Below are 27,648 nucleotides of genomic sequence, written 5' to 3'. Positions count from 1 at the left end.
CATCACTTTTACTTTAAAAGCAGACCATGATTTAATGAGGCAAAAATTAACTGAAGTTATAACTGATTTGTATGAAGGCTGATGATTTATCTATCAAATCAAGAAGTTAAGATAAAACATCTATTTTAGGATATGGGCGACTCAGTAAGTTGTTTTTATGTCAACAACAACCCATAAAAACAAAGCTTGTGCATTCAGGGACGGAGTCGTCCTTAAAGTGCAAATGAGTAAACATTTCATTTCGACGATCAAAGGTAGTAATTTACTCTGCATGTCCACAACACAATCATGCACACAGGCACACACTCCAATTAGGCTCTCTCTCTCTCTCTCTCACTCACACTCACACTCACACTCACACTCACACTCACACACACACACAAACCAAGCATCCTGTTCATTAATATCCCTGTAGACAGACAAATAAACAGATTTTCCTGAATAATAGCATGGAAAGTGAACAGTCCACATTAACATCTGTAGGCAGGATAAAGTTTGGGCTTGTACAGTTGTGTTCACATGCGGCAATTTTTTATCAAAGCCCCCCCAAATAATGAACATTAACGTACATGTAAACATGCGCTCTGTCTGTTTTTAAAAAACAATAAAAAAGGATAGAGGAGAACCACACGTAAAAAAAAGACAAATTCAAAAAGAACATTTATTCATGCCACAACAAAGATTTATGTACGCTCTGTGGCGCCACGGAGGAGAAGATAAAAGCGGAGCTGTTTGTAATAGTTTCATCGTCAATTCTGCGTATGCCTTTAAAAACAGAATTGGCATCTTTCTTGTTGCTTATGGTCTGATTCATAAATAGAATCATTCATAAACCACCAGTGGACGAAATTATCTAGGGCTAGTCCTATTTGGTGGGAAAAAATAGATCCTCTGCTCACCATCTGTGCCTGAAGGGGGCCTGATAGAGGCAGTAATCAGTTCAATCAGCAGCTCAAACACTCCATGTGTCGTCTGCATGTGTCTGCATCGGGCTGAGGCTTTTTCTCCATACAGCTGCAGCATCACTATATCCACACTTTTTGAAGCATCAGCGCTGGAAATTTAAATTAAAACAGATTCAGTGATTTACTTACCACGAATCGGCATTTATTTCAAAATATTTCCTGAATAAATGCCCAAAACAAATTTATGTGAAACTAATCTCACTGCATTTGAGTTATTATAACTGAAAACATATATATCATAGCAAAAATGACAGTTGAAATTAAACTGATCCTCAGCAGGATATTTAGTCACTTTGACTGATTTAGACTTTTCACAGAAATGGGGCAGAGAGAGCAGTAAAGTTGCCAGAGAGGCCGAACCAGCTGGGTAAATGTACCTGGGGAATGTGAGTTGATAAAGCTTCCTCCTCCCTCAACTGCTACCGCTGAGGTGCCCTTGTGCAAGGCACTTAACCCCCCAGCTGCTCCAGTGGACAGTGGCAAATAATGGGAAGTGTCTTGGTGTGAGAGCACAACACCTTAAGAACATAAAGCACTGGAAAACAGCAAACATGTTCAGCTAAACTTGAATCGATCCATAAATAAATTCCTAGTGTCAGTACAACCACAGAGCTGCCTGTATCTCATAGCTGAGTTTCAGTAGTCAGAGCATCCAGAGGGACACACAACACAGTTACTTATTTTAAAGTTATTTTCAGAAACATGTGGGTCACTGTAAGCATCTGCCACAATGACACCTGCTAACACAGGAGGCTAAACTTAGGGCGAGGTGATACTGATGGATATAGGGTGCAGCCCGTCTAAAACAAAGCAGCTCTGGGCGATCACCTCCCACAGAAGTGCACTGGCACATTTTTTGACATGTTTTCTTCTCCAAAGCCCCAGGCTCGAAGCTCCAGCCTGTCCTCCTCCTCCTCTCTATCATCTTCCTCTCCATCTCCCTCCTCGTACAGACTGGGCTCCTCCACAGAGGTCTCCATGTTTGGGTTGTAGCCACCAAATGCCTGCGCCTCTCTGTACTCATAAATAGTGGGGAGGCTACTGCGTAAACCGAAGCGGCGCCGCAGGGCCACGAGCAGCGGCTGCGGCACGGTGAAGATATCGACATTGTTGCCCAGGTCAACCCAGGCCAGGCAGGGGAACTTCTTAGGATCCTTCACTGCGTCTGTCAGGTCTTTCAGGATGGCCAGTGTCAGACGGTTGCCATTGACAGCTAGTATGGTCAGTTTCGGCATGCAGCCGAGGTAGGGCAACAGCAGCCGTAAGCTCTCGTCCTGCAGCTCTGTGAAGCTCAGGTCCACGGCTGACACCGCGTCACTGCTACTCTGGAGGTAGAAGGCCACACGGTGGACGTCTCGACCAGACAGCGGGATACCTGAAAGGTTGACCACATCACCAGACAGTTTCTTCTTCAGGGTGGTCTTCAGGCTGCTTGAAAGAGGAGACAAAATAAACTTGGATCACATAATGGCCATATGTTGCAGACGGTATTAAAGATGTGCAAAGTCTTCAGCACTGACAGTTATTTTCCAAAAGTGTGTAAGGACAAACGATCTTTACTTGATGATACTGGAGTTATTGATTTAAAGGCTCTGTAATGGGGTGCCACACTGTCCCGTAAGTACAGGGGAACTGCAAAGTATGCAAAAAAGAAACAGCATCCACTAGTAGAGTGTAGCAATCAATAATGTAAAGAAGAGAATTTGCATTTAAATGTGTCTTAGTCTGAGTCCCTCAAGCAACAAATTCTGTCTCCTGGGCTGAATGTCATCTACTGAAAGGCACCAGCTGTTTTTAAGTTTCGGGTGTCACTTCTTTCCTGTAAAGCCATCTTAAAGCCATCTCTCAAAGTCTCTAAGTACAAAACAACAATAAATAAATAAATTAATGGTTGAAAAAACAGAGTAAACAAGTCAAAAAAATAAAAAGTTGTCCTTCCGTGTAGACCAACTAGCAACCGCTTGTTTGGAGCTGGGGTTGTAGTTTAAACCTTGGGACGAATGTCATTTTGAAAAGAGGGATTCACCAGAAAAATGCATGTATCTTTGCATATCTTTGGATATCTTTGGATATTAAAAAATCTGGTCATATGTGTCTGAAGTATTGTGAGTGACACATGAATAAGACCCTTGATCAGAAAATGTTAAAAACATGAGAACTCAATGGTGTGATGCCGTTCTCTCATGTTGCAACCAATCAGTATCACTTAAAAATAGTAAGAAAGTAGCAGAGAGAAGCATCGTTCCCTTTAGTTTATAAAAATCAGTGAATTTGGTAAAAAGCTGTAGTGACTCCTTTGAGCCAACATATATTACAAAATATTAAAATGAGGTGATTGATGATTGATTGATGAAGGTGGTGCACATTCTTCCCTCAAAGGAGTAGTTTGGAAAATATCTTATTCACTTTCTGGCTGGGAGAAGATAGAAACGACTTTCATGTCTGTATGTTAAAAGAGAACTCCACCCATAGGTGGCGATATTAAGAGTTTATCACTGAACAAAGCTACCTCACGTAGCTATAGTGCTGTCAGCATCACATTCAGTATTCCCACACTGGTATTCAATGTGGGATAATTAGGTTGTCCAGAAGATCAGTGGGGAAGCTTTACTTTGTCACATGTCACCTCACTGTATCACTCTGTGAGCACACCTTGAAAAACATACTAGCAGCTAACTGTTAGCATTATTTTTGCAGTTTAAAATTAGTAAGTCAAATTAGTTCGTAAATGAAGTTGGGAAATTGTATCGTAGATGGATTGGTTTTCAAACATCCTCGGACAAAAGAGGTGCCGGAGGTGTTGCATAAAACCTTTTATTTTTACTTGAATTGATTATTTGATCTGATTGTTTGTGCTGAGTTTGTTGTGTTTTGTGTATCCTCGGCTGTTTTAATGCTCTCTCTTTCTCACTCTGCTCATATATTTGATCTGATGCTGATGTGGTCTGACTAACATGCAGTTTTAGGAAAGTTAAGGAAAATATGTTTGTGTGTTTTTTGGGTGTTCTGTGTGACAAGTTTGCCCATCCTGCTCTATATTGGTCATTGCCTAATGTATCTAACATTATATGGGCTAATATCACATAGCCCTATGCTCTTCTGTCAGCTAGTTTTGAGTCAGTGTTCACAGTTGAGATGAGGACTTTCTGGCCTCAGAGTGGACATCAGGAGCCAGCCTTAGATGTGCTGGTGCACAGATTTTGTTACCTCCGGACTGAGCCATACTAGCTGCTACCCCTCCTTCCAGTATTAATGCTAAGCTAAGTTAGCTATCTGCTAGTGGTAGCTTATATTAATCTTACACACAAGAGTTGTATCTATCTCATCATCTTACTCTCAGCATAGAATCAAATAAGAATATTCCCCCAAAATGTCAAACTTTTCCTTTAAGTTTTGTTCAATAAACGTCTTCTGAGATGTTGTGCAGGGCAGACAAGAAGATAAAAGCATTGATGATGGATGGACAAACACACTATAAGGGGACAAGAATGGGCAAGAAACAAGAGTGATAAAGGCAAGAAATAATCTATTTCAGTCCATATGACTACAGACAACAGGTGTGAGGTGAATCCATCTTAAGGAAAAATACTACTATAACTATCACACCTGTCAGGTTAGATCGTTGTATCCCTCACTGCCTCTCATAGCACTAGGCAATAAAAGAAAAGTGGTTAAATATGCATAGAAGAGCTATAAAGGAGCTACATGTCATGGCAGCACAGGAGAGACTGAGTCTTTATGCACTGCCTTAGACTCCTTTTGTTTTTACTGCCATTTAGATTTTGACGAAGTTAGAGGAAAGACATCTGACAAATGATAATGAGGTGGAAGCGTGGGAGACTTTGTTTAAAACATCTGACAAACAGGTTTATCCTCCCTTTGTCTTTGTCCTGTTTGCCTTTGCTCGTCCCTCTGCTTCCTCAGGCACAGTGAGGATTATCCCTGCATCTCTCTCTGCTCTCTGGTCTGTCTGGGAGCCTTGTAAATCGGCAGGCTGTACTCTTTACATCTGTCACCCTCTCTGCTCGGTTAAGGGGGGGAAAAAAGATCTGTAGCACACCAGGCCCGTGATTCGCAAGATTATTGATTCCAGGAGTAGGCTATAATTCATCTCTCCCTCCTTCTTTTCCTCACTCTTGCTCACTGCCTCTCACTCTCTTGCTCTTTCTATTTCTTTTTCTTTCTCTTATAATATCACAGTCTTCCCTGTTCTGAATTTGATCCAGTACCTGTATCCATTTTTATTTTTGTAATGGCTTACTGTATTTATAAATCCTCATGTAGGCCCTCTGCTAATTCTTAAAATATATAATATAAATATTTTTCATGTGAAAATGCTGCCTGTATGTGCTTCCCTGAAATATTTATTATCATAAGGCTGCAAATAATGATTGATTTCATTATATGTTCATCTGTTTGACCAACGATTTAATCGTTCATTCCAATTGTTCCCAACCTAAGGAGCCCTAAGGCGCATCTGAGGGAGATGATCAACAGGATGGGAAAAGACTCAAAAGCAAAAAACTATGGTGTTGTTGTTGTTGTTTTTTTATTTTTTACTTGTTCTAGTCTTTGTTTTTTGCCTGTAAATTACTGGATAATTGTAAGTATTCTGCCCCTTGAAAGTATTCAAGTAAAAGTCTGAGACAAAAAAAAAACTGCAAGTAGACTCAGCACAGCATGCTAACATGCTCACAATAATAATGCTAGCTCTTTATGTTTAGCAGGTATAATGTTTACCATGTTAGCTAGCTACCCTGCTAATTAGCAATAAACACAAACTACAGCTGAGGCTGATGAGAATGTTATTAGTTTTGCAGCTATTTAGTCATAAACCAAAGTACAAAACAACACTTTAACACGATGGTGCACTAAGGGACTATGGTATCACCAGAGTTATTACAATTCATCCTGAGGGGAACATGAATGCCTGTACCAATTATCGTGGCAATCCATTGGGCAGATTTCACAGGATAAGTTGGTGGCGCTTTTGCACTCTGCACTATGAATGTCTGTACAGCATTTCATGGCAATCCATCCAATAGTTTCTTATTTCAGTCTTGACTAAAGTGGCAGACTGACAGACGGACATTGCCATCCTTAAAGGCTGGGAACCACAGATTTAGTCCTTAAAATGTCAGAAAATAATGAACAATTTCCATCAGGCAAAACACAAAGACATCAAATTTACAATGATATAGGCAGCAAATCCTCATAATTAGAAGCTTAAACAGTAAATGTTTGACCTTTGTTGCTTGATAAAGTTCTTAAATGTTTAATTGATTATTCATTTCATGTTAATTAATTTCCATTAATAATCTACTCACTGACTAATTGTGTCAGCAGTTATTGACTTTGACTGTAGCTTTTAGAAATGCCAGGAAAGTCTGACTGTATCCGCAGCTTCTTGGCACACTCGGCCACTCCTGTGACTTCAGAAGGTTTACTGTACCACTGTGCAGCTTCTGCACTTTACTGTAATGAAAGTGATTATGAGGATCGACTTTTGTTCTCTTGGACTTATTTATAGGAGGATTTTCCTATTTCTGCTGGAGCCCTCCCCTCTCACCTATGTGACTATGTTTATGTAGGAAGAGCTCTTCCATGAGACAAAGTCAGGCAGGAGCTGAGTGGGTTGTGCAGGGAGAGGGTGGGCTCTAATGTGCTTTTAATGAGACAGAATAAAGACGACTTCATGCTTCCTTCCAAATCCACTGCCACCCGGCTCCGTGGGCAGAGTTCCACCCACAGGCTGCTCAGCTGGCCGCAGGCCCAGGGGCCCAGCTAGCATTTCTAAAGCCATGCTGTACACTTTAGTCCATCACCATGAAATGATAACAACATAAACAACAAAATGTCTCATCTCGCTCTCTCTGATGTGGCTGCCATGCTCGTAGGCAGTGGTGCATATCCTGTTGGACCAGCTCAGACACAAACAACTTCAAAGGATAGTCTACTCGCATAAACATGGTGTGAAACAAGAGCGTCCCCTGCATTGGGACTCATTTAAAAGCAAACAACTGAGGGAAATCCATTTATTGACATCCTCAGGAGCAACTGATATAACAGTGCAGGAATCTAATAAGAGCTGACTCTCATGTGCCAAACTATTGGCTGCTTAAATGTGGGTTCAGGCAGACTGTCTAATTGCTTTTCATAGCATGTCTTTCCTCAGGGATGTTGTTAACTTTTACACACTGAACAAGGGTCCTTGCCATTCTATAGTTATGTAAAACCCAGAGGTAGGAACTAAAACATCTGGGGTTTGTGATGGTGAAATGGAGTGAGTGCAGACAAAGAGAGTGAGCTTGCAGAAATGTCAGAACAAAACAAAAACAAGAGAAAGCGACTTTTAATTAATTGTTTGAGAAACTGAGACATACGCTGTTGAAGAATCAGTGATTTAATCTGTATTTAACTGCAGAGGAGGATAGAGTTTATACTTCTTGATCTATCTCACAGGTTGCCAGTGTTGATACAGAGATTTACTCAGACAGCCTCAGCTGCCCAGCGACAACTGTAACAACTGCACCGAAAAATGATAAAGCCGTCTCTTTCCACAGCAAGATTGAAAATCTGCTGAAAATTTACAATGAACACATTTAATTTCTGATAACATGTAAACCATTATTTTCCCCCAGTATTTACTGTATAAAATATATAATATATTGTATGGGAATATTGTATAGACCAATGAATCAGCGTGATATCTTTGAAAAAATCTGAACAAAGCATAACGCTGATACCGCTCTACGGTAACCAGTGATTTCCTCCTTTCTACTGATTTACTTGACATAAGCTCAGCATTTGATACAATAGATCATAACATCTTGTCTAAGAGACACTAAAAATGTTTACAGTTAATTTGGGTAGTTTGGCTAAAATTATGGAGTACCTCAAAGCTCTGTCCTTAGTTCTTTCCTATTTCGTATTTACCTGCTTCCACAGCTGAATAATACATAATCATAAACTTTCTTTTTATTGCTATGCTGATGAAATGCAATTCTACCAGCTGTGTCTAATCTACTTTTATCAACTTCATACTATTTCAAAAATCTGATCGTTTTTATCATTTCATCTTTTCCATAATTGATTATTGTAATGCTTTGATAACCTGCCTGAGCAAAGCCCGCTCACACTATGACCTTGCTTTAACATATACAGAAAGCTGCAGCCAGACTTTAACAGGAACAAACCTCAACCTCAGATCCTGCAACAAAACTTTGCTAGCCCTGATTATTATGCTTTTGCTGTCAGAGCCCCCAAACACAGCCTTCCTGTGGAAAATTGCCTTGCTACCTCTGTAATTTCCTTTAAATCTCTACTAAAAAGCTTTATATAAACTTTAATTTCTGCATTAATTGGTCTTTCTGTGAATGTTTGTATGGTCTCACTAATTTCTGCTTCATTTATTTCTTTTTTTTGTTAAGCTCCCTGTAACTTTGTTTTAAAAAGTGCTATACAAAGGTTATATCATTATCATGATTATTATATTATTCCATCTTAATCATTTTGTGCTACACATCTCCAGACAAGATGAAAGCTTCTCCGTTAAAGGTCAGACAGGACCATTGATTTCTGCATTCACTCAGTTTCTAACCCACGTCTGCTTCCATTCAGTGTCAAGTCAGTGTCCACTCAGTCTAGTTGTTTCTTCTGATGTTACAAAAGTTAAGTGCTCATCACCCGAGGTAGTCTGCAGCTTTCCTACTTCACCCTTCTGCTAATCAATTTCTGCTCGATTGCAACCAAAAACTCCTTCTACACTTAACCTGAAGGAGATGGAGAGCTGGAGAGGTGAGCATATTAAAAAGGGCTGAAAGGTCCTAACCAACATGTGCATTCTCTAGATTAAGTGACATTTTTACAAGGAGAATAGTACAATCCTTCAATATTCTGCAACCAGGGTGAGCGTTAAAAGCAAATGGCAGGAGAAACTTGTAATCTGTCCGCCCACATAGAATACATGTTCCCCTTCATTTACTCTCATGAATCAGTAATACATCAAGACAGGGGGAGTGTTAGAGGTTATATTTTCCCCCTCCTGTTAATTTACTGTAGGATTTAATATAACATTGGTTGGTGAGTGTTAAAGACTGTCTAGTTTGGTAAAATAAATATATTTAATAATAGTATCATTTATAAATTAAATACTAATGCTTTATCAGTTAATAATAAGCAAAATACAGAGAGAGAAGATTAAAACCACTCTCATGTATCTATGTTAACAATGAAGCTAGTGCCAGCAGGTAGTTAGGTTAGCTTGACATAAAGACTGGAGACAGGAGGGAAAAAGACTGGCTTTGTGGAAAGGTGGAAAAGAATCAGGAGTCATGCTCTTACGGTTGCAAAACTACCAGTAGATACACGAGAAAGTCACTGTGCCTGGCGAACAAATAACCCAGCACCCCCTCATAAAAGCCACAACTTACTTACACTTCAGTTTTTGCATTAAACAAACATGATATAATGTATTAATAAATGACCTTTAAAGGCTGCTGGTAGGTGTTTTTTTTTTTTTTTTTGCCTTTGGCCACAGTTAGAGGATACCTGCTTCCCCCTGCTTCCAGTCTCCATGCTAAGCTAAGCTAACTGGCTATAAATTCATATAAGAGTAGTATGGATCTTCAACAAAAGTGAATAAGTGCGTTTCCCAAAATGTGGAACAAAGGAAGAAAAACTTTGATGTTTTATAGATGAGTAAGGCAGCAAGCTAAAAAAGACAAAGCAAGTTAAAGTTTACAAAGTTAATGCTACAGGAGTATATCACCAACCTGGAAACCCAAAGAGCCTCAGTCATAGCTTATGTTACTGATATATAAACATCAGTATCTTATTTTCCCAGTTATTTTTCTTGGTGGTCTGGTTGCAAAATCTATGGCCCATATGTTAAAAACGGCATAAGGTATATCTAACAGTACCTCAGCTGAGAGGACAAACTGTAATACAAATTCAAATATATTTCTTGCTGAGCATGCAGGGAGACACTTGACTTATTTCAGGGGAATGAAATAAAAGCACTTGAGAAACATTGGATGTGGATGCCGTTCCACAGACCCGTGGGATTGGTCAGATCAATGTCTGCTTCATCAACGCATTGGTCTTGACCTGTTTATTCCTCAGATCGATCTAAGCTGTTATGCCTCTAGGCATCTGTACAATACATGCGCGGTAGTCTGGCTCAGCCGTGGGAGAGCCTACGAGGTTCTAATGTACAAACTCATCCTTGAAAAGTGAGCAACTGGTAGAAGACTGCTCCCTTATTTCTGTTTTTTTGTCTTTTTCTTTTTTTTAACGTGCCTTCAGGCCTGTGACTTCGGGCTACAGTACTGAATTTTTTTTTTCAACTCCGTTTTAGCATCGAATACGTGACTCGTGCTTTGGGACAGTTTGGCCTGTGTTAATGAGAATCCTTTACAGACACTCTGAGCAAAAATGTAGTTAAAAAATGCTTCAATGCCTCTGTCACACTGATACTACAGTTCTGCAAAACATTTTCTGGGAAACATGAAAGCGCTGATTGCATTCACCATCCAGTGTCCTCCAGTTTCATGAGGATAATGGCACATTTTCTGGGAAGGAAAAAATAGCCCCGAAGCTCATTTGGATTTGGATTAAATTTCAGTGAAACATTTAGCGGATGGGCTGATTAAGGCTTCCGCCATTGTACGTTGTCAAAGGAGCAGCTCCGGGCTGTGCAGTGTTTTGACATCTCAGATCAGTCACTTGGTTCTTGAAAACTTTGAATTCACAGTTTGGGGGAAAGTACTGTTGTAATGTTGATGTCAACACAGAGTGAACTGACAGCAGTGATGGGAACAGCACATGAGCCCCTAAAAAAGAAGAAAATAATGTGAATCCGTCACAAGGAAATACAAATCATTATAAAAATGGGTAAAATCCCCCAAAAGCTCCAACTTACAAACAATTAAATAAAATCATTGAAGATGTAGCATCATTACTCTCATTAGTCTTGTGTTCAGGTGTGAAGGTGGAGTTTTAATTAGCAAACAAACAAGGACTCAGGGGGGCTGGCAAGTGCAGTAAATCTAAGTCAACACAGCACGAACAGAAGTGACATGTCTTCTCAGTGTGAAACACAACATGTAAAACGGAGAAGGAGACAAAGCAAGAGGGAACACATGATATACTGTATACTGCAAAACGAAAGAAGGAAATCAAGAAAATGTCTGTTTTGTAAATCTCAGTTTGACATAATAACAGGCCAATGTGGAAGTAACATACTTTAAATAATATGTGACTTCCGACAAAAGCATATTTGTGCTGTGCCAATGATTATAAAATCTCTTGGCACAGAATGTACCATAATGCAAATGTGCATGTAAAATATAAAATGTACTCCACGGGTGAGCTATAAATTCATCCATGATTTGATTCGATGTGACAAACTAGACGCTTAGAAAGAAAGAATACTGCGACAGAACACATAGAAAACAGTTTGCATTACATAACTGTATATCATGGAGGAGTACGCCTGTGTCTGCCATACTATGTCAAGGCACAGTTATGAAATCAGCATTAAAATGCAGGGCTCCAAACACAGACCGAGTGACTCGATCACAGGGAGTGATCTGTATTAGCCTTAAAGGAACGAGACCCACAGATCATCAGAGGCACAGCAATCCTTGTTTCTGTTATTCTCAAGTAGCAGAAGCCTTATCTCAGATTTACACTTAAAATCCAATCAAATGAGAGGTTAACAGAGGTTCAATCCCTGGATAAAAACCAAGGAAGCCTTGAAATGCTGTTATTTAAAGCATCCCAGCTCAAGTTTTCTAATTTCTGTTAGATGAAAAACACCTCCAACCTCATGTTTACTGATCAACACATTTAATCATTCTATTTATTTAATTATGGCCCTGTGCCCTGAAGATTGGAGCGTTGGATACTGAGCATCTCTTCCTCCTCCCCCTCATCCTCCAGGATCTCAGCCTGTACCGCGGGAAGCCCTCAATTATTCATGCACGAGGATGGTGGCTGGAGCTTTAAGTCTCTATTAAAAGTGGAGGTCAAATAGAAAGCAGATTGAGCAGACTGAGAACAGCATGCAGTCAAGTTAGATACACCATCTCTGATGGACATATGACCGGAGAAAGCAAAACCCTTAGTGAACCAGACTGTCTGTGATTGTATGGTCCAAAACACAAATTAATTAAAAGTTTTCATATATTCTTTCCCTGTGTTGTCAGATTTTTTCCTGTGCCTTAGGAGTCAGGATTGTAGCTTCATTTTCTCATAGTCAGAGGTCAGGCCTGCTGAGTCAGAGCCTATTTGGCCTTCCAGAGCCCACATCAGGGGGTGACCTGGCTCCAGAAATAGGTCATACACTTGTTAAAAGCAGATGACACATGGCTCATTGTACTGTACAGATGCCACATGTACAGTAAATGCATTAGGGAAGAATTATCTAGTTCATTCTTCCAGACACGGCACAGAAGCTGTGTGACAGAGAGCAGGTGTAATCAGATTACAGGTGACGGTTTATTATTATTATAGTTGCATCACCTGAAGGTAAGAACATACTGAACTGAAATACCTTGAGCCAGTGGTACAAAGCAAAAATCAGTTATTTAAAAGTTGATACAGTGTGACATTAATATGTTAACTTTACACAGTGCCCACGGGTAGGAAAACCCCACAAGACAAGGGGTTGTTTTGATCCCGTAACCTAACAGTAATATACTAACAGAAATAACACTAACAGTAAGTAAAGATAGCCCATTATTGTGTCTGTGCTATATTGAATCAACCCAGTGATTTTTAGTGTGTGAAGTGTTTAAAACAGGTTAAAGTAATGTGTGTGTTTACAGATCCAACAACATGCAGAATTTAAGTCTAATTATTGTTTTAATGCCTCTCAGGTTGTATATATGTGTTATAAATGTGTTTGTTTTTTATGTTGGCCTGGTCCCTCTTTTAAAGGATATAATGTCTTTCAAGAGACTAAACAAGCATTGAACAAGACTAAGAGTCTAACGCTGTGCTAGCAGCTGTGTGCGGCTTTAAGCACAGCAGTGCTTCGAGCTAAATGCTAACCTCAGCATGCTAACATGATCACAATTCCAATGCTACAGTAACATGTTATTTAGCAGGTATTATGTTTCAGTATGTTACCCTGCTAACATTTCTGAATTAGTACTAAACACAAAGTACAGGTTGATGGGACACATTAAAGGAAGAGACATTTCGCTCTCAAGCATCAAGCATCAACTTCATAGTGGCACTAGAGGTGAAGTTAGACACATGGTCTGGGAATAATGAATGTCTGTGCAATATTTCATGGCAATCCATCCAATATTTGTTAAAATATTTCAGTCTAAGCTATTTGACAGGCGGGCACTGCCACCCATAGAGCCACACATAGTTGCTACAAATCTCTCCAACATGATAATAAACAACATTCTTTTCTTGTAGGTCACATCAAACAACAGCTTCAACATGTTTGTGTTTCGTTTGTTGCGAAAGTCAATAAGTGTTGCTTCTATTTAATTTGACTTATTATTATTATCATTATAATAACTGTGTATTACATCACTTACAACAGTTTCATCTTCTCCCAGTAAAGTTTGGTTTCATTGTTTATATCTGTATGACATTTCGATTGTCCTTTTCTCTGCTCGCCAAAAGCAACAAAAATATGGTCACACAAACAAGCATTAAAAAGATACATTAAGGGAATGAATATGACGGCTTGTTATGGATGGAAGCCCCCCAAAAATGACAAAAAAAGATTGATGTTAATGGACTTACATAGCCTTAACAGATTGGACAGTAGAATAAGTTTAAATTCATGGGTCACCAACACATACAATAGCAATGATTGCAAAGGTGGAAGTTGTAGCGCCTTAACAGTATTGCTGTGGCCCTGGAAGGATCATGTAAGGAAGAACAGCTCAAAATAACAGCGAGGAAGAGAGGTAGAGGGGATTTCTTTAAAGATTAGAGCAAATTAGTCTGAGCAGAGCAGGGAGAAACTGGAGAGAGAATCCCAGTGAGCACTTCTCTGGTGATTAGGCAGTAAAAAGCCGTTGAGGAATCTGGAGTAGAAATACAGCCTTGAAATGTAGTTGAAAAAGTGGTCATAAGCATCCAGACTATTACACAGATGTCTAAAAAACTTCCTCTGCTGAACCAAATATAGTTATAGCCAAGACGGCTTTTCACTGGCTAATGCTTTCTAGGGTATGATTCAGTAAGAGGATGACGTGAGGTGCCACTTGAAGAAATGAGTTTTTTAGCCTATGAGCAAAGGGGATTATCTTGTTGAAGTGGGAAGGACATTCCAGCAGTGTTGATAAAGGAAAAAGAGGTGAATTTGCAACCATCATGATGCAGGTCACAGGTTGGAAGGCAGGATTGACAATGGCCTGAGGTGTTGGGTTTTGCAATCTTATACTGCTTGTCAGCATCGTTGAATTTGAACATCTGAACAGCCACAGGAAACCACTAGAGATAGCAAAGGATGATTTGATGTAGGAGAATTTTGGGAGGCTGACGACAAGCAAGACAGCAAAGTTTTGGACGAGCCACTGGGGCTGAAGTGAATGTTTGGAGAGCCGAGCGGGGAGTGTGTTTCGATAGTTAAGACAGGAGGGGATTTCAAGAGGAACCATACATACATTTTAGAAGGTGGAAAAACATAGCTGCCTCAGACACCATGGATTAAAGGTAGAAATTTGTGTCCGGAGAGAATGCGAAGCGAATTTCAGACGTGGCGCAATGCATACAAAGTTAACGGAAAGAAACAAATTTGCACTAGGTGGTGCAAAAGATGTATCTATGTAAATTAAAAATGTTTCAGCTTGAGCGAAAAATTCATGCATATCTATAAATCTGCCTTATAACCATACAGAGACATGAAAAAAGAGAGCGACTGCAGCAAGTAACAGGAAGAATCATGTTTCTGGTTAGTCAGACAGAAGTTGAGCTCAACAAAAACGTACTGACACACACGGTCGGTGCGTACATCGAAAGCTAGCTCACAGCTGGTGTCTGAACAGTTGGTAGGCTACATTGACTGTTTCGGGGCAAATAAACACAAATGGTCCAGCTTCCAAATCCACATGAGAAACAAAAGGCAACAATTCCCTTTCCTTTTCTGTCGGATGACACAAAAAGTCTGTTGAACCCAATCAAGCGTCACTATGCTTCCTTTTATTTGATAGGACAGGTGAAGACAGACAAGTACAGTGCAGAGAGAGTGGACGATATGCAGAAAAGGGCCGCAGGTTGGAATCGAACCTGGGCTGATGCAGTAAGGACTCAGCCTACATGAGGTGTGAGCTCTGCCAAGTGAGCTACCGTGGCCTTGCAGTCAGTGGTAAATGTGAAAGGGTCAAAATTCATGTGTAAAGTGCATGCAAGAGTTCAAACTCTAACTTAATTTGTCCATGGAAAGTTATAAAAATGGTGGTGGTGGGTGTTTCAGGCAAAAAGAACGGGTTCACATCACAGCATCTTATAGACACATATATCTTTGTATCTTTTCATCCATGTTAAGACTCCATGTAGAGGTCTGGTGAGAAACCAAGCTGCAAAATCAGGTAAAATCTAAAAAACAAGCAAACAGCTAAGTTGAGGACCGGTCCATAAGTAGTGTTTGTTATCAACAGCCCAGTGATCAATAACTATAACATTTTGTATAATAAATAAAAGCAATGAAATGACTGTCTGACAGCCTTCTCAGCGTGAGCTGTGGGAGGAAAGGCACTTTAACAGTGTGAGGTCTGGGTCAGATATCAGGACTCGCCCACAGCTGATTACACCTGCCCAAACAGATGTTATAGCCACGACTCTTTTCACTCTCATCATCGGTCGGCACGACCTGCACGTCTGAGTATTAGCAGTTAAATAAATAAATCCTTTCAGTTATTCTGCTGACTGGTATATTCTGTGCTGACTCAAATAAGAAAAATAAAGCCAAATACTTGGAATGTCTTCACTCTACAAAGCCTAACACTAAATACAAGAATTCAGTCATATTCTTGAAGCACAGTCATTTCTTTAAATGTACTGAAGAAGTCTGTAATAGCTGCTGTAAGAGCCTCGCACCAATTACTGCCTCGCAGTAAAGACAAGCAGTGAAAAAGCATCGGCAATTGGAGTCCAATCTCTTCAAAATGTGCTGGAAGGGCAATTTTAGTGTAATAAAAAAATACGAGGTTGATTAATCTGAAATTCAATACCAATTACAATAACATTAAAAAATCCTCTGGGGACTCAGCAACACTGTGCTTCTCTGAAACCTGGCACATGCAGCAGAGAAAAATATGAAATTGCCTTGATAATATATTAAGTGTGACACACTTGCTTTGCAGTTACAGTGTTATAAAAGCAACGCGGGCTGGGGTAATAAAGCTTGAATCATGACTTATGTGTTATCTGTGGAAGATTTGTAACCAATTGCATATATTTCATTTTTAAACAATTTAATCTGAGCCACGGTGGGAGAGCCGGCTCCAGCACATTTCTAGAGTGATCAAATAGACTTTTCAATATCACTTGAAGAAAATAAGAATGTACGAATGCAATATAGGTTATGTGATAGCTAATGCTTTTTCATTCCTAAATATGGAGAGATCAAATTCACGATCGATTCGAAGCGAGGCAGGAGAAAAGAGGGAAATACATGACTTCTAATCAGCAACCTTGCAGTGATGCCGCCTCCCCCCTTTTCCTCTCTGTCTGACAGAGCGTTTCCCCAGAGCCTCAGCTCAAACTGCAGAACCGTTCTGTGTGGCAACTGTTGAACAAAATGGACTCTCACAAGGAGGAGAGAAAAATCCCACAGGAAAAGAGAGAGAGAGGGGAAAAAAATCAATGAAAGGAAGGGATTTTAAAATAGGAAGAAGCCGAGCGTCTGGGAAGGAAAAAAAAGGAAGAAAGGAGAGCATAAAGGTGAGGAAAGAGGAGACACACTGAGAGGAAGAGGGAAATAAAGAAAGGGAGGATTGAGGTAGAATGAAACAATCAATAACATAAAAGCATTTGAAAGCACTCTGTCCTAATACTGCATTTGATTCAAAGACATTCATGTATGCATGTGAATGTCATATTCACAAAAAAAAGAAACAGTCTGTTTTGAGCCCCACAGACTCTGCTGCTGTCTGGATGGTTGCAGTGAAGGCTGCGAGAGAGACTGAGCTAATGAGCACACTGGGAGAATCTGTCTTGTTGTTCTGTTGAGTGTTATTTCGAAGATATTGCAACCGAGAGACTAGGGCGGGAAGTTAACTCAAGCTGTCAAAAAATCTTTCAATCTGGGTTAATTGCTCAGGGAGAGGGAGCCTCATGATCATCATAAGATATGTTTTTTTTAATAACTCTCTCCACAAATGTATCTGTTAATTAATTTGAGCTGGAACGCATTTTCATTTGTTTACATGGCATTTCCACAGTTGCTGGAATCAGTCTGCTCTGTTGCTCTTTGTTTTTCGCTCAAGCTGACCTCTGATTACCTGCAGTTCGGACTATCCGAGTTCAAATCTGTTGAGTCATGCACCTTATCTTAGTTCCTTACTAGTTTCTTGTTTCAGACACCTCCAGATCCATTATTGGAGACAGTTTTGTAGCATGCATTAATGCTGTAAGATAATGTAGAAAAACACTCTCAGTTGTTAAAATCTTCACATCGCACTTATCTCGGGTGGTGTTTAAGCTGGTGTGTGGCTGTTTGTGTCACAATAGTATAAGGCGGGAAACTGTTATTACAGTTGAGAGTGTGAAAATGGACAGATAATACTATGAATCCATCAAAGAGCACATCCATAATGCATCACAAATTAATTCCACGTTTAACACCCTCGGAGGTGTAGCTGAATTTGGTTGAGACCAGTAATTTGTCTCATCCTGGTATTTCCAGGGAATTCTCACAGAAATTACTTTCCAGGAAAAATATCTGCTGAATATCATATGCACTGAAACATAGATGTCCTCCCCAGATTTCATTAATACTTCCATGTAACTATCACAGATACAGTCCGACCTTAAATGAATGTTATTACAGTGATATAACTGGATCAACTTTCCATCTGGAGGAGTTTCTTCCAATTACATTTCAAGCTACAAAAATGCATTTTGCAGTTCAGCTGTGTGGTAAAATATGTTTTATCAACAACATGTAGTGCAAAAAACTATAAAATAAGCTATGTGTAACTTATATGCAGACCTCCGACTCAAATCAGAGGAGTGGGGTTGATTGCTGACTCAACAGGTGGAACATTTACTACTGTCCATGAACAACCCTATTGTTCGTCCACTGAAATGGCTGCATGTAATGAATATTCAGCACTATAAAGATGGCCGGACTCTACAAATAACTCAAATATAAAACTGATGATCTGCAGTAACACAGTGGATCAACTATTCTGTGTGTTGTTTTCCACCTGGCAGTGTGTGTGTGTGTGTGTGTGTGCAAAAATAGTGATATAATCCCAGGAGGTAATAATTTTAACCTTTAACCCTAATTAACAAACAGATGTAACCTTGAAAGAACATCTTCCCAGAAACTGGCAGGGGGGTTCACCCAAACTTCTTTTCATATAGTTTAGGTTGTGTTTGCTGTTGCAGAGACTGTTCATCTTCAGACTGATGGCACAGTGTCAGGCAGCAGCAGAGAGGACACACTCACCAGGCCTGAGACTTCCTTCTGGGCACGCTCTGTCTCTTCCACTTGGAGTGAGGGGTCAGGTGGTAAATCAGCTGGCGGCAGATCTTGTTGGTGGACTTGAACGAGTCGGTCTCCTACAACACACACACAAAGGACGAATGATGGACAACAAATATAAATCTAGTTCATGTGACAAATCAGAAACAAACAGTAGCTGTTCATGAATAAATGCAGCTAAACTGTCACACATTTCAGGAATCACTGGGGAGAAAACAAGGCATTAAACTGTATATTTTCAATATGACAAAGTAGAAAAGGAGCTGTTTTTTTTCTTCAAAAGTGTAGCTATCTACAAGGTAAAAGTAATTTATAAATGCTAGATGCCTGATCTTGCTTTCTTTTGATTCAGATCTACTGATTTTCCACAAACAGTCACAAACAGTTTTTTCTTGTCCTTTGAATAAAGCTGCTTCAAACATTTTCTGCATGGAAACAATTTTATTTCGCCTCCTCCTTGCTCCATGTCCCCCCCACCCCCTCTCTCCTTTGCCTTCCCCTTTCTCTCCTCCTCCTCCGTCAAAGACTTTAAATGGAATGGGTTGTGCTGAGCAGGGTAAATCTAATTAATGGTACAACACGACAACAAGAAAGAGGCAATGTGGCGAGAGAGAAAAAAAGACGGGCAATTTACCTTAAGGCGATTAACCATTCTTGCCGCCACTTCCTTTCTTGAGCGACAAACAAACATGCCTCATACTTCAAAACATTCAGTGCTGCTGTTTCAGTCACTTGGATGACTGAACATGATGTTACAGCATACTGATTTGCATTATGAAAGTATTCTTAGAAAATGTGAGTCTGTGGTCTGGAAGAATCAACGATGTCAATAAATATGCAGTACTGTAACTCTGTAAGCACTGCGAGACATTAATCACAGGTCTGTAAACCTGATGCATCAAAATATAACATACATTAAATTAATTGTCTAAAACTGATGACCACGAGCTTAAAAACATTCACAAATTATGTATCTTTTAACCCTCAATGTGTCCTTGAATATACAATCTAAATACATCTCAGTGTGGTGGAACATACAGGCCATAGAAGCAGCTGCCAGGCCTTAAATCCAGCACACTGCCTCTCTACATCCTCGTCACGTCTGACACAGTATCCTGCCACGGGTTGCCAACCAGTCAGGAGAACATTGCTGCCAGCTCCTCACTTTCCCTCCCTCCTGGGCTTTCCTCAGCAAAATAAACAGTGATAAGATAACAGTTTCTTACAGGTGATTATTATCTGGAGTAAAAACTAGACCACAGTGACTTTATCTTAAGGCAACCCATCTCTTCCTATAGGAGATAACTGCAGACTTTAGACAACTGTAATGGCTGCAGGTTCTGTGTTTTACAGTCACTCTGTGCGACTTCGGTAGTGTCTTCACCCTCATACCCGAGTTTGAAGTGTAATTTGAATTTTAATACCTCTGATTTGTATGCCATGCTACAAGTGAATGAGCTGACACCCAGTCTGGATAAATCATGATTTATATCTTAAAGGACAAGTGCTTTCTTTTTTTTGTTCATATAAATCTGAACTTAATTCTTATGCACAATTGAAGAGTTTGTCTTAATGATGGAAAATCAACATTTTGTGCATTCAGTTCATCCACTGAAAAAGTGGAAAAGGTGTTGTGTTTACAAATACGAACAAACTTTTTACAGCATCAACAATGAGTTATAATTTATATTCTGTTGCATATCTTAAGTCTTTGAAGCAACTACTGCAACCTGCTCCCCACATGTCAAAACAACAAGTCCTTCAAATTACAAAAAAATATGCTGCACCTCTATCAGCTGGTCCAAAATCGTTACAATGAAGAATACATCTGTTTTATGATGTGATGACACCATTGTTATGGTTTAGTTAAATTTAGGCACCAAATGGCTTCAGGGGTTTGGTCAAAATTACTACTTTATTAAAGCTGGTTAAGGTTTTGGAACAATCATGCTTAGAAAATTGAACTATGATGACTTTCTTCTTTGGTCCCGTCATTACTACAGTTATAAAGTTAGCAAAGGAAGGCTGAAATAAGATAAAAATGTAGGTTAAAACATTTCCCTTTCCCTGCGTAATAATTTTCATACGGTTCCTTACAAACAGTGAGAGGTCTTTGCAGCCTTGGACACAACATACTTCACAGCAGTCAGTGGACTCTAGCAGCACCAGCTTCTCCAGTTTGATCTCACTGGCCACCTGCCACCTGTCAGAGCTCTCGGAGTGCTCTCATTGTTAGTGCCAAAGCCGCGCTGCCCCACAAGCCTCTGTGCCATTGACCGTGGCCAATGGCACTGTTGACCTCAGCATGGTGACCACTGGGCACCTGCCCACGGTTTCCAGCATAAGGCAACTAAGGCAGACAATCTCATATACCTGCAGAGTCTGGAGCACAGCTACTAACTGTTTGCCATTGTGCTGAAAGAGCACAGGAGCAGCAGGAAGGACAGACCACATAGTGCCAGTGCAGTCAAATCCTGACCCAGTGCCTCCCTTTGGCCCTACTATTCATCCCTGACCTCAACCCCCTCTAGAGTATGCAGGTGTCCCCTTTGCAGCGGAGGACTGATGGGTAGCTGTCATTTAATCCTCAAGATTGTCCTCCTAGAATGTGCTGTTATGATTTAAAATGATAATGCAAACATTTTTAAATCTTTATCTTAGGTACAGTTTTTTCGTTTTTTGTATGGAGTAAGCAAACCAGATAAAACATGTTAATCAGTGAGCTTTAGAGGTGCCAATAGGTGGATTTTGGTACCGTTGGACAGAGTCAAGCTAGCTGTTTCCCTCTGTGTCCAGTCTCTGAGTTAAGCTAAGTTAATTGACTGCTGAAAGTAGGTTTATATTTAACATACACACATGAGACTAGTGTCAAACTTCTTATCCAGCTCAGCAAGACAGCATATTTCCAAACATATTGAACTGTTACTGAGACAAAATTAAATTTGACATTTTGTGCGGAGCCAACCCCTGTTCCCCTTTAAAACACGATCCAGTCACTGAGCCTGTGAAAAGTATGCAGGATAATAAAAGTTAATATGTCACCTAATGTTGAAGAGACACCAAGATGTCATAGTGATGCATTATGCTAATGGATAACACTTAAAATAAATTTTCCGAGGCTTCCTAGCTTCTGCATTTGCTATAACACAAACTGACTGACTGTTCATTGTTATCACAGTAGCATGACAATAAATATGACACATTCACTTAGGCATGGCTAATAAATGCAGACATGTTGCAGCTTGCCTCTCTAGTTCTTGCCCTGTTAATTAATGTTACGTCTTGAACAAAGAGCTGCCTTATAATTCATGAACAGTTTCATACCCTTTTTGGACACTGCAGGTCCCGGGCGAGACTGAGCAGCAGCTCGTGGGAAATAGGGTCCACCAGGTTGAGAAAAGCTGCGTTCTTGTACAAAATGTCATTGAGAGACGTTCCCTGGAGTCCCAAATCCTGAGAGGGAAGGAAAAGAGAGGAAATTGAACTTGCACAGTGAAGAAATTCCTAAATTAATGTTGAATAGCCATGTCTGAGCCATGATTAATTTAATATTCAAGTGACATTTTATGGATAGTTAAATGAAAATAGATTTTCAATGTTTATAAGCTTTGTTCATCATTCCCTTTCATCTTTATCACACTATGGGCTGATAAGGTTTTGCCATCGGAGTTGTGTGTTAACATCCAGCTCAGCTGATAAGGGGTGGTGATGGTGTCTGTGTGCATATATATGTGTGTGTGTGAGGGGTGTTGAAAGTACAGTTTAAGTAAGCCAAGATAAAAGTGGTGTGGTCTTTTTAAAAAATATTACAGTTCACTCTCGAGTGAGGAGAAAAAGATTCCCTCCGGTTCCTAATTTGCAGGTTTCAGTTGTAGTTTATCCAGCAGGAATTCCTATCATTTTCACTAAACACAACTCTAAACCATGTGAGGAAAACACTTTTTGATTCCAGTTAAATGCACTTCTTTGTTTCTACTTACTTCCATTTCTAATCTTTAGAATTCATAAGTAAAATATTGTGTGTATGTGCAGAGCAGTTCAATAAAAACAGGAACCAGGACTCATGCCCAGGGGTGGATGATATTTGAATCATCTTCAGGCTGTTTCTATTTGCAGTGACAATGTAAATATATTGAAGCTGCATCTTCAGGTAATGCTTCGAGTGCTGACGTGTCATTAGCAGCCAGTGTTTGAGACGTAACATCTTCAGACACATCAAATAGTCTCTGCAGCATGTGGCATCCACTGCCTTTCCAAGGAAGATGACAACACACACACAAGAAAAAAACAAACAACAAACAGCAGGAAAGACACGGAACTGAGCAGATGAAACAAAATGATGAAAGGTTGGGAGTAAGAGGAAAGAGAGTCAAAGGAAATCTCTTCTTTTAAGGCATAAAGCTACATTTCTCTCCTAATCCATAAGACCTCATATGTATACATTAGCGACATACCTGCTGCTACTGTATGAAAAGAACAGAACAAACATGTTTCAGTAGACCTCCACCTAGTGTGTTTTATATTATGTAAAACTGCATAACTAGAGCTTGTGGAGCTGAAGAGTAAATACGGTTAGCTGTATATGAACTAAAAAGCTTTTCAAATAGCAGGCTTGAGGTTGAAGCTGTATAAAACATGCTCTATATGCTCTGACAGCCGTAACACTTAGGGGCACAGTGAAAGCAAAGAGGAAAACTCCCATCAGCATTTTCTCCTCCTCCAGCTTTTGGGTTGATTTATTACAGCGGAGCTCTGTGGGATTCCCTGACAGTGGACTATCCTCCAGGCCAGCTCCCCCTTCAATAAACCTCATTTAGAGCAGACTGAGGATACCACACGTGTCCATAAATAGAAGCACGGAGGAATTTTTTAGAGGGATTTCACAAAAAAAGACACAGAGATCTGATCCTGTGGATTAATTTGACTGAATCCTAATCATAAAAGCATGAAATGTTTTCCTATTTGTCACCGACAGGATGCCCATGTACATGCCTGCGTGCCTTCAGAACCCACTACAAATGTCCTTGTGAAAGCTGCATATCTAATCTGACGTCTGCCTCGTCACAAAAAGTCTGAATAAAGCAATGAGCTCCAAATCATCCCACACATGCAGTTCATTAGAATCCAATTAAATATATTGCACACTGTGACAAATCCAGTCCCACAGTTTTCCACTTCGGTGTAAGAAACATGTCACAGCTGTCAGGTGACGGACCTTCCAACTGCAGTTTTGTTTACTTACTTTTAAGGATTAAATGTTCTTTACTGGACTGATAAAAAGCTGTGACCTTTTATGTAATCGTATCAAAATCCAAGGTGTAAAGTGGAAACTGCATGGTTGTCATGTGAAAAAGTATACTGAAAAGTGGTTTTTACTCCAAAGACATAAATGCTTGGCCAGCAGCAACAATGCTTCGGCAAGAAAGACAAGGTCAATATGTCAACTTAGTCATATGTGACAGGACATATGATGAACAGTTTCTTCTGGGGCACTCTAAAAGGCATTTTACTTACATTATTACTACAGTCAAATCTGTCCTTCAAATCAAAAATTGTACTTAGTCTCTCAAGTTCACTATTTGACTTACAATAAATACTAACACGAACTTCCACCATATTTTTCTGATATTTATGCTGTACAGGCCACATGAAAAAAGTGCCAGAAGCTCATCTTATTTAATTAAATCGTTTGACATTTTTGGAAATATGCTAATTTGCTTTCTTGCTGAAAGTTAGATGAGAAGATTATTATTATTATTTATGAAGCATCCAGTAGAAGCTTAGCTTAGCATAAAGACTGGAAACAGGGGGAAATTGCTAACCTGGCTGTGTCCAAGGGTAATAAAGTCCACCACCCAGCAGCTCACAAATTAACACATTAATTTCCCTTTAGTTCACTGTGTCCGACCAAGAAAATGTCCGGCATGGGACCCAAGTAAAGCCACAATTTATCGTTTTTACACGTTTGGTTTTGTATAGATTTAAGTGACAATATATAACATAAAGGTGCTGGTAGGTGGATTTGAATCTTTTAAACAGAGCCAGGCTAGTTGTTTCCAGAGTGATGGTTGTAGCTCCATTTTTACCTTTAAGGCATGAAAGTGGTGTCAATCCTTTTTTTTAAACTTTTGACAAGAAAGCAAATAAGTGTCAAACTACTCCATTAATGTGGATCTGTGTCAAACTTGTATTTTATTCATTCATTTGCCTTTATTTGACAGCATACAGTGAGTGAGGGTGAGGATAGATTTTAACCGGGGACATTAGCAGAGAAGTTATTTTCCTACGCGTTCATATAAAATCACATAATAAAAAAATTAAAATAAGCACCAATATCTGATAAGCAGTTTTGTATTGAGTTATTATAAGTTGAATAAAATAAACAAATCAAATATGTGTGCTGTGGCAGCTAACCTTAGACTTCACAAAGGTCTTCGTATGCAACAGAGAACGCCTTAATTAGTGTCTTCTCCATCGCTGCACATTGGTTATTCAGTGTGCACTCTGTAGAGCGTAATTGATATGAGTATTTGCTGATTCTTTGTTTACTAATGAATATCTAGAAGATCCCAACCTAATTAACTTAATGGCCCAGAAGGCAGATCTGCGATGGAGATAGAAAGTGGGGGCAGTGTTATTGGTTCCTCTTTGTAATGACTTCCTCAATGTAAAAGAAACATGTTCCAGCATCCATCATCTCAAGGTGATTATCTCCAAATCCATCCATCTCTGAGAGGAAAAGCTGCTCTGCTACTGGAGAACAACAACAGGAGATCTACTGTACCGTCAGTTTTGTTTTCAGTGTTGAAGTATTGTTAGTCAGACACTTGGCTTCAGCCCCAACAACATACAACAGTAGCTGCACTCTGGCATCACCTTAGTGAGAGATGGAGAGAGTATTCGTGCTTCGTGAGCAGTTTAAATGCCAAGCTACGGAGAAAGCTGCCCCTGCTCAGGACCAACAGATGTACATGTTGATCTTTTTTTTTTCTTATAAGATATGACTGACTGCAGGACTGCTTTAATAAACAGGGACAGACACATTAAGGGAAGCTATGCATGAGTCATATCCCTCCTGCTTCACAAATAAGAAGCTTTACAGTGAAGTTTAAATTCACCACACACCTATCCTCAGTAAATGGTTTCTGTGCGGAGTAGAAGAGATACCTACAAATCTGTCTACAGTTCAGACACCCGTAGCTTCTCCTCAGCCTTGTTTCCTGCTTTAATATGCACACATCTGTATAATTTATTCTACGGCACCATACAGATGGGCAGGGAGTCTTCCTGACAGGGGGCCCCTCTTGATCAGAACTGCTTTTGTCTGAACTTTAGAACTGTTCTCCTTTGATCAACGTACAGCTACCAGAAGGCTGTGGAAAGCTCATGCTGAGCTCTAAAAACTATTTTTTCCTTCTCTTTAGTTTAAATAGATGTTCAGAAAGTGAGGATTAGACCTGGAATGTGCAACAGATAAGAGTTAAATAGGAAGGGAAATAAACAGACCTTCCCTATAGTTGGGAGCTATGAAGCTGACGACAAAAAAGTGAATACACAATGCTGCGCAAAAGGGACGGATTAGAGCTATTTAACAATACCACATCTGAGCCTCAACTAGGTTTGTATAAACAGCTTTTTCTTATGTGGATTTGTATATTTAACATTCTCTCGTATGTATATAAGATAAGCCATTCGTTTATGTTATTTAGATTTTCTTTTGTGGTGTTAACCCTGAAAATATATATAATTTATCAGAATTAAAGATTGGTTTTGGTACATTTCAATGGGCTAACATATAATATACTCAGTGTTCTCTGTTGTTTGGAGCTGATTGAATATTCAGAACATGAACTAGCTGGCTTCATAGCCATTCCCTTTCAGACAAAACAGGTGGTTGATTCAGACCAGCGTCTCACCCAATGAGACATCAACCTCATTATAAGGGCTGCTTTTTCCCTCAGCAATAATAAAAGAAGGCGACAGAGTGCAGCGCCATGCCCTTTATGTCAGCCAGGCTTTCTTACTGTGAAACATTTGTGCGAAGTTGCAAAAACTAGATGATTAGAAGACTTTAACTTTTAAAAAATGATCAACACGCTGACATCTGCTGATACAAGTACTCCATGAAAAGTGGGATTTCCTGTTTGCCATCAGTAGAAATCATTTATTGAATGTTCTTTTAGTTGTATGGCCAATACCTGTGTAGACATACATAAACACCACATACACACCTACATTTACATGCATTTATACAAACGAGGACACAATCACTGAATAAACCTGCAGTTTATCAGTTAAAATAATAATCTATATATGACTTTAGACACAGAAGAATATTCTTTTAACTCATGAATGCAAGCAAACTTTTCCCCCACGTGCTCATAAACAAACCCCACTTACAGCGTCAATTAAACCTTTTAATAACAATATCAGGTCAGAATAAAGTGCAGACTCATAAACTTCATAAATACTGACAGCCCCTTACCTTTCTCAGCAGTTTGAGCACTTCAGCCGCTTGCTCCATCTTCTGCTCTCGCAGAAGCATCTGGATCTCCCGGATCCAAGCCACCCGTCTGACATACGGGCTGTGGTTGGTTTTCCGCAGCATCCCTGGGAGCTTGTCCGACTTGAGCATCAAGGAGGTAAACAAGAAGTCCCCGCCGCCTCTGCCGCCACTTCTCTCGCTTTCTCCCGGGTTGTCATTCCTCTGCCGTCTCCTCTTGGACAGTTTGCTCTCAAAATCGAGACTTCTCTGTCTGGTCAGCTTGGAACCCATCACTCCTGAGAGGACGTGTCGGTGGCGGAGGAGGAGGTGGTGGTGGTGAGAGGGATTTTACAACATGCGGCCAAAACATCACACTTAACTTGTAGCGAGATGTGCCGAAATACTTCTTCCCTCAGTAAAATAGTGTTTCAAAGTTTCAAGGCCACTACTGAACTGCAAAGCATCATCATAACAATGTGTGCCCCGCTTGCTCGCCGTCTTCCCCTGCTTAC

The 27,648-nt window shown here is 39.9% G+C and overlaps 1 protein-coding gene across 1 annotated transcript; it reads right to left on the bottom strand.

Moving 5' to 3' along the window:
• On the bottom strand, window positions 1–27,648 carry lrrc75bb (leucine rich repeat containing 75Bb). Its single transcript, XM_035668073.1, has 4 exons — window positions 27,137–27,648; window positions 21,976–22,104; window positions 18,616–18,728; window positions 1–2,393 (listed from the first exon to the last, which is right to left on the bottom strand). Exons 1-4 carry the CDS (start codon window positions 27,425–27,427, stop codon window positions 1,790–1,792), a joined length of 1,137 nt encoding a protein of 378 aa, XP_035523966.1. The 5' UTR covers window positions 27,428–27,648; the 3' UTR covers window positions 1–1,789.

Source organism: Morone saxatilis, unplaced genomic scaffold, assembly GCF_004916995.1.
Source record: "Morone saxatilis isolate NCDOM2014 unplaced genomic scaffold, NCSU_SB_2.0 Contig21, whole genome shotgun sequence".
In the NCBI taxonomy this organism is placed as follows: Eukaryota; Metazoa; Chordata; class Actinopteri; family Moronidae; genus Morone; species Morone saxatilis.
The sequence above is the reverse complement of the archived record's forward strand: the minus strand, read 5'-3'. Positions and strand labels throughout refer to the sequence as shown.